The sequence below is a fragment of the Akebia trifoliata genome, chromosome 4 (assembly GCF_017979445.1).
Source record: "Akebia trifoliata isolate Shusen 1 chromosome 4, ASM1797944v1, whole genome shotgun sequence".
In the NCBI taxonomy this organism is placed as follows: Eukaryota; Viridiplantae; Streptophyta; class Magnoliopsida; order Ranunculales; family Lardizabalaceae; genus Akebia; species Akebia trifoliata.
The window spans coordinates 17,826,146-17,834,013 of NC_141378.1; the positions used below are offsets into that span (position 1 = coordinate 17,826,146).

At 35.1% G+C, this 7,868-nt stretch overlaps 1 protein-coding gene across 1 annotated transcript; it reads right to left on the reverse strand.

Annotated features, from left to right (window-relative positions):
• Positions 1 to 872: 872 nt before the first annotated feature.
• On the reverse strand, positions 873 to 6,503 carry LOC147404254 (Galactosyltransferase family protein). Its single transcript, XM_086440130.1, is given in 12 exon segments — positions 873 to 1,482; positions 1,571 to 1,645; positions 1,648 to 1,679; positions 1,836 to 1,961; positions 2,066 to 2,153; positions 2,809 to 2,929; positions 3,019 to 3,091; positions 4,926 to 4,989; positions 5,089 to 5,303; positions 5,399 to 5,457; positions 5,563 to 5,659; positions 6,131 to 6,503. Coding segments are annotated over 12 exon segments (1,188 nt in total). The 5' UTR covers positions 6,220 to 6,503; the 3' UTR covers positions 873 to 1,333.
• Between the last annotated feature and the right edge of the window lie 1,365 nt (positions 6,504 to 7,868).

Below are 7,868 nucleotides of genomic sequence, written 5' to 3' on the forward strand. Positions count from 1 at the left end.
TTGATACAGTTTTAACAGAAAAGCAGTATATATATTTTTTTAAATCTAATTCAATTTAAGTAAGTATAAAAATCATTTATTTTAAATCAATGTTATAAATGAGGTTTCAATCACATTTACCACCTCCCCACCACACCACACCACACACACACATACACACCACACACACACAAATGGTGATAATCTGACGCTCCCACCATAAAACCGTAAATCTTTTGCCTTGGGATACACAAGAAAAAGATTTATGATTCTACATGTCCCTAGACAAATGATCTACGGTTCTATGATGGGGTGTATGTCAGAGGGGGGGCATAAGAAAATCATTACCAGAAAAAAGAAAAAAAAAAAGAAAAAAGGAGAAACAGTAAGAGACATTTATTTATGAAATCAAAATCAATGTCGGTCGATGTATAAAGTCAATTTGAATTGATTTGGGAGGGATTTAAGTCAGTTTGTATAGTTTGGTGGTTGATAACTATTTAGCATTGTCAAAAACCAACACGATCTGAACCAAACCCGTCCAAAGAAGGAACCGAATCCCTACGTTGAATGAACCCACTTGGCAACCTTTTATCGATTGTTTCTGAATGGGTTTGGTAAGAGGTAACCGAATGGACCCATTAGTTTCTTCCTTTTTTTTTCCTCTCAAGTTGGTGCATTTTATTAACACTGGAACCACGGGTGGAAGGTGCAAGTGTGAGACGATTAGTAAAAGTCATAAGTCATAGCATAGCAATGCATATCTGAAAATCGATCCGAGTCTCCTTGTAAAGTTAGGATTTTCAACAATTCCAAAATTCTTATTAGAGAATACCGATGAAGAAAAGTGTAATCTACTATTATTGGAATGGAAACCACACTACAGTCAAAAGTAAATTGAACATCAAAATTGCTTTATCAAATTGGAGCTGCAGAGAGCCTTGTGTTCACTTGTACTTCCAACAATTACAGCATAGTAACCTCTAATGTAGAAGAATCAATTCTCTCTAATATAAATATCTCAATATGCTGCTATAACCCCAAACGACACAGAAATTTACACACGGAGAAGATCATTTTTCCCAAATCCACGACAAATCAGGAAAACCCACTAGACCGAAAAAATGATTTCATAATTCAACCACTAATATCTCATTCACCAATCTCCAGACGACTTTCCCGAAAACAAACGTGGAATTGGCAGTATGAATCTTATAAATAAGCATATAGCTTCTCTATCTCGGTCACCAAAAAACTCTCTTGATGATCGTCGAGGGGTTTCAGCTCACTTTGGCCGTCAAAAAGATTAACCCATTAACATGACGTCGGCCTAAGACCCCCTCATCCTAATAACTTAGAACATGGCACTCCAAACAGCTCCATCTCCTTCGCCACATCTTGCATGAACATCTTTGATCTTCTCCACTGATTTACAGATCCCACTACAGCTCCAATCGAATGATGCAATGCACACATTCCCTGCCTGCGCCTTCCACTCGCAATCTATAGAGAACCGAAGAAACAAAATCAATTAAAACGAACTCCATCCATTAAGAGGAACATCAAAGACCATGTACTTGAAGATTCATACCCGGTGGAGTCCCACAGCACATATTCCGCTCATCTATGTGTTCAACTTCAAGTCCAATAAACCAAGCACCAAGGATACATCTTCATTGGCGTACTTATGCAATATGGGCCTGTGGTCACAATTGACAAACTTAAAGTTTCCCCTCGTGAAATGGGTTTGAAACATATTAAACATCCAATAACTCATGAACTATTAAATATGGTAGCTCAAGTAATAACATTGGGCCGAATTTGCTTCACAAAAAAACAAGTGTATCCTTTCTTACTGGTTGATTGAGATGTACGTGGCAAGATCCCGTGAGATAGCATAGATCTGCCCAGTTGCATGCCTGAAGTATTTGTTCCCTTCTTCTCCAAATTTCCAGTACTCGGGTTCATGGTACTTAACATTCCTATAGACCAAAAAAAGTATATAAGATATATTACACCATTCATGACAATAAAATGTAAGTCGGAGAGACCCATTGTTATAAATATGGTCACTAAGGAGGATTACTTCTGAGCAAGAACAGGGCCAGATTTCATACACCCTATGTAGACTCTGGGCTTTGATCGGTGGCGAGCAAGGGTAGCAGCTAGCATACCTGCATTTTCCAATAGGTTCAGAAAACTTAAACTTAGTTAAACAATAATGCAGAAAGAAACCAAAGAGAGAGAGAGAGAGCTGCTATTGTCGCCCCAATTAAAAATAAAGAAAATGAGTGAATGGTTGAGAATAAGTAAAAATTAGGGTGCCAAGAGAAGCACACTTATTTTTTGCTAGATTTCTTCTACTTTTTTTTTTTTTTTTCTTTTTCTCTTTTTTTTGAGGGCAGGGGGCTCTCCACACCATAGCCAGTTTTCTTGTCCTATACAGGTTAAAAGTTTCGGAATGGGCTGATTTTCAGAGAGGATGATCTCCTCGCCATAGAGATCATCCTCACCAAAAATCAGCTCATTCCAAAACTTTTAACTGATATAAGACCAGAAATAAATTGGCTATAGTGTGGGGTGCCTTTAACACTACCCTTTCATGTAAGCCTAATCATACTTGAAAACAACTACTGAAATTGTTTGAACGAGTGTTATAGTGTTGAGATAATAATTTGAACCAAACCTTTGTAAAGTTTGAATAGTATGTTTTAATTTTTAGTTGGGGTGTGATAAATAATTTAAGAAATTGGTGTGTGATAGGAAAAGGTTGGGGTGCCAATAGCAGTTCTCAAGAAAATAACAATAATAAAGCAACTAAATGCATACCCAAATTGACATGGACATCATCATCCACCTTTACATAGAATTCGGCATCCCATTTTGCAACTGCGGTCGAAAAGAAAGTCTTTGTTTTGGCAGATAGTTCATGATACCCTTCAACATGTTCCTATATAATAAAATAACATGATTCAGGTCCTGACTCTGACAAGCTGCCACACTTGTTAATCAACGTGAAAATAAGTCATGTTTTCTTACCAGCCTAATGAAGTCATTATGTTGAGCCTCTTCGGAGTCAATAGCTCGATCTAAAATGCTGTTGGATGTTGCGCTGAACCACAAGTTTTGAACATTTCAGATTACATTTTGACAAAGAATGAAAATTTTAGATAATATTATATATTCATGAATGTATAATATGTACCGAACGAAAAAAGAAAACAAGAATAAAAGGATTTTGTTTGTTTCACCACAATCCCTCATTTTGAGATTGCAAATCTTGGATTCTATCGCTTTTATGTAAAAATGTATTGCATTTACATTTTAGGTTCATAAACTTGACCTAGATCGGAAACCTACTTCTAAATTTATTAAATAAATGCATAGGATAAGAAGATAGTTTCTGCAAGAACCAACTTGAAACCTTTTTTATGATTATCAAACAAGAAAAAAAAAAACAATTGTGGATGCAGAGAATTTGACCAACATACGCATCATAATATCCTAATTCTATTCCCCATCTTTTTTATATAACTAAAAAAACAAAATTGGCATATTCTACTCCCCTCTTTCTTCGTATATTTTCTTTTACATCCTTCTAGTTGAAAAATTGGGAGCAGTACATAATAAAAGTCAAATTGAAGATAGTCAATGATAATCTGATATCACTATCAACTGCTATAGAGTACCCCTGATCCGAGAGCTGTCGTGTCTATTATATCCATCATGCCTCCATTCATTTCTAATTATCACTTAATCAACTTTCTCACAATTTCACTTTGTGTTCTAAGACCCGGAGATGAGAAAGAGAGAGAAAGGGGGGTTCGGGGTCACGAGAAATAAATATATTCTACATGTATTACATTCACTTGGAAATATGCCTTTTTTCTTTTTCTCATTCAAAATAATAGAGGTGCCATCGTTATATTTTTTAATGCGGACCTGCCCGCAGTCAATTAACAAAGAAACAAGTTTTTAAACAACATCACTTATAAGTTCCATAGGAGCTATATAACTGATTTCTCCACTTCCTGATCATGATGGTAAAGACATAACTACATTATATCTGCCAAAGATGTTTTTTGAGCAACCTTGACCACAAAAACTACACATTAGGTTTAATAATGGGCTAACCATTGTCATTGTTAAGTAATAAAGGTGTTTTATAAAATCCAGCACAATGTTACAAAAGCTGTAGTTTTTCCTTCTTTTTTCCCATTTTTTAATAGGTAATACGTAGCTATGTTAAGCATGTCAAATCATTTTGATGAGATGCTTACATATATGCCCATTTACTCTCAACTTTCACAAATTATTAAATGTACATTTTTATCAAATTTACACCTCACGCATCTAGGTTCATTTTTATCACTACAATTTATGTCTCTATCCATGTTAAAAACAGTTGTTATATGAGAATAATAAGATTCACAGATGTCTTAATTCTGCTTACCAGATTTCTAGTTTAAAACCAAGTTCATAGTTAGGATTTTGGTATCATAACAAGTGACCTTATTGATGGGTATCAAAATCCCACAAGCATGGAAAAAAAACACTAATTGGAGTGACACAAAACAAAGAAATTTTCTGGGTGATTCAATGAGTAGTATCATAGCATCTTAAATAAAGAGATACAGAAAATTCCTCCAATTCAGTTGGCGCTCGTGTCGTAAATAAAACTGAGATTAAGGTACTTCTCATGTGAGTAATACTAGTAAAGGTTAATCAATAAGTTCACGATTGCCACATACACATAGAAGAAGCAATTCCTGGCTTGCAAAATGTAAACTTGCTGGACTCACATGAGAATTTCAAATTCAATATAAAACAATTTCTAAAGAGCTACAAAAATACACACAGAGACATATCTTTTCAAAAAAAAAGTAGAAACAAATATGAAAATAAAGAAAATCACAAGCTTAATTAGAATTAAAGAAGTGATGTACCTGTGACCAATCATGAACCGAATGACAATTCCCTTCTCTCGCTCTAGCTGAATAAGCTTTTCCCCTAAATGAAAACAAAGAGGTTTCAATTATTACCGATTTTGAAGTAATTTATAGCAAATGATATACATTAAGTACACAGAGAAGGATAGCAGGAATAAACCTTGCGGCATCCATGTCTCTCTAACAGAATCTCGCCTCTTTCTGCTACTAAATGCAGTGTTTATTCCAATAACCACAAATGCCTTCTTCCTTGGTGGACCCTCATGAGAAGATGCGGTAGAGTGTTCAGGGGAACTGTCGAAGCTCCCCATCTCCTGAGAACTCCGAGTGGCAGCCAACTCCATCTGAAGCGTAGAAATTGTTTTGTCGAGAGTTCTGATGATTCATCATCAAATGGATTTGATAATTTGAATTGGGAAACAAAGAAATATATAAATCGAACGGAATCAAAAAGGAAATTGCATACTCACTGAATTGCTTTGTGGGTCTTGTGAACCTCCCCCATTATATCTTTCTCTTGTCCAAGTTTCTGATACAGTAAAAGAAAATATTGCACAAAATTAAAATAAGCCCAATTCATAAAAATTAATAGTCTAAGATCTACATTCTGAGTTTTAATAACAAAAATACACACTCGCATCGTCTTGCAATCCTCTGAAATTATTTGCAGCTCTTGTTCTTGTCGTTGTCTTGAGATCGTCGGACTGTTCAATTCGGGCGGATCCCACATCCTACAATACAATTGAAAATTTGAAATTGCATTCTTGATCAAATTATAAGCACCCATATTATAATCAGATTTATCCAAAGACACAAATCCCTCTAAAACATTTATAAGTCAGAAGATTTGTAGGTAGAGAAACTAAATAAAATCAACAAAAAGTAAAGATCTTTGAAGAAAAGAACCCTAACCCTATAAATTGCAATATGCACCATCTTATAATCAGATATTCAAATTTACCCATAGACATAAATCTCTCAAAAACACAAGAAACCAGAAATTTTGTAGGTGAAGCAAGACCCAAATAGAGAAACTAAAGAAAATCAATAAAAAGTAAGGATCTTTGAAGAAAAAAAAACCCTAACCATATAAATTTTCAGCAATTAAAGCTAGAAATATGAAATCTGTGCTAAATACCATAAAAATACCCAAAAAACAAAAAATAAATTGGGGGAAAATATAAAATGGAGAAAGATTGTACCTGTTTGTGAAAAGCATTCCAAGAGCGAAGCTGGAGATACAGAGAATTAGAATCCATTTCACTGAAACCTTCTCAGTTCGGTTCTTCATGTTTTTTCTTCAAATAATATAGTTTTTGGGATTCAAACTCTCTCTCTCTCTCTGCATGTGTTGAGGGAAAGAGACTTAATTTGAAGGTAGAAGCCTCAAAGGTGTCAACAATCACGTAGAGAGAAGAAGACGAAGAAACGAAAGATGAATTTCTTTGCGCGTTTGGCCGTCAAAGTTGACGACTTTCGAGGGAAACCTGCACTTTCGACCCTTCTTCAATGCTTTCAATGTTAACGTCGTTAGTGTATCTCACCGTTTTCTATCCCATCTCTCTGCTTTGAGTCCCACTTTATAATTGAGATGATATAGACTTCTCGTCAAGGACCAATACTACACCTAGAACCACTAATTGGTGATTTTTGTCCATTAGATCTACCAATGATGAATGGGATGAAAAAATTCAAATCTAACGGCTATAAATCACTAAAAAAGCTGATTTTAGGTGGGCCATCATTGATTGTCCGTTTCCCAAATAGGTCCTATGTGGCAATCTTGGGATATCTGGTTTTATGAGGTTGGGCCCTGTTTTAGTGGGTCTAGGTCAAGTTCATGTACAATGATCATGGTAAGTTTTTTCTTGGGTGTCTTATGGCATTTTGAATTTTATACACACAAGGGGTCTTGGGTCATGGGTCATGGCCCATGTGGATTGTGTTGTATGTCAATTTGATACCCATTGAATATGAGAATGTTGTTAAGAGTGTTAGTGCTCCTAATGTTGTATTTTATCAGTCCAAAATTCTCATAGTAGACTTGTAAATTGTAATTAGTGGTAGCCCATGATGCATTATAATATAATATCATATTTTTCAATTTTTGTTTTGCACTATCTCGTTGAGGAACTCGGCCGTATTTGTATTTGAAAGATAACGAGAGCTTTTCTCTAATCTCTATACTATCTCATCTCAATCATGAACGATATCTAAATAATTCAAAGTCATCTCGTTCTTTAAAAAATATTAAAATCATCTCGCTCTTCGTTAAATTACACGTGGTTTCTTATGTTTTCAAAGTGATGCCTTCTTATGTTTTTGTGAAGGAGAATGCTTGACTGTCTACGTTGGACATTTGATTCAATATTGGTTTAACCTGGTAATGCATGGAGAATTATGGATTTTCTAACTTGTATCTTGAAGAAATAAATCTATGGTTATCTGTACACTACCAGCTCATCTTAGTGTTGAACAGAAGTAGTGTAGCACGACACTTTTGTTAATGTTTTCTTATATTTTCAAATTCATGAATATCCACTTGACCTTGATCTTCTATTAAACTCTAAAAATGGTCTTAATGCCTTGGTAATCATTATCATCGTCGTTACCGTTCTCACCTTCATCGTCACCTCATCCAAGAAGTTGAAGATGATTGGTTTGGAAAGAAAAATCAAGGGCTTTTAAGTTATTTTGTATTAATTTATAATAGAAGACCAAAGTCATGGGGTATACCGTGAGTTTGAAAACATAGGGGATCTTGAATATTCACCTAAACGTGTAAAGGACACGTGTCATGAAAAGACAAGATTCTTCCCAAATTTTGAAGTGTGCGGCAAGTTCACAGGACAACAATAATGTCGAGGAGTACAAAAATGGGTCCACAAACCCCATTAGTGGTCGCATGGATTGTTATAATCAAATTATGAAAATTAATTT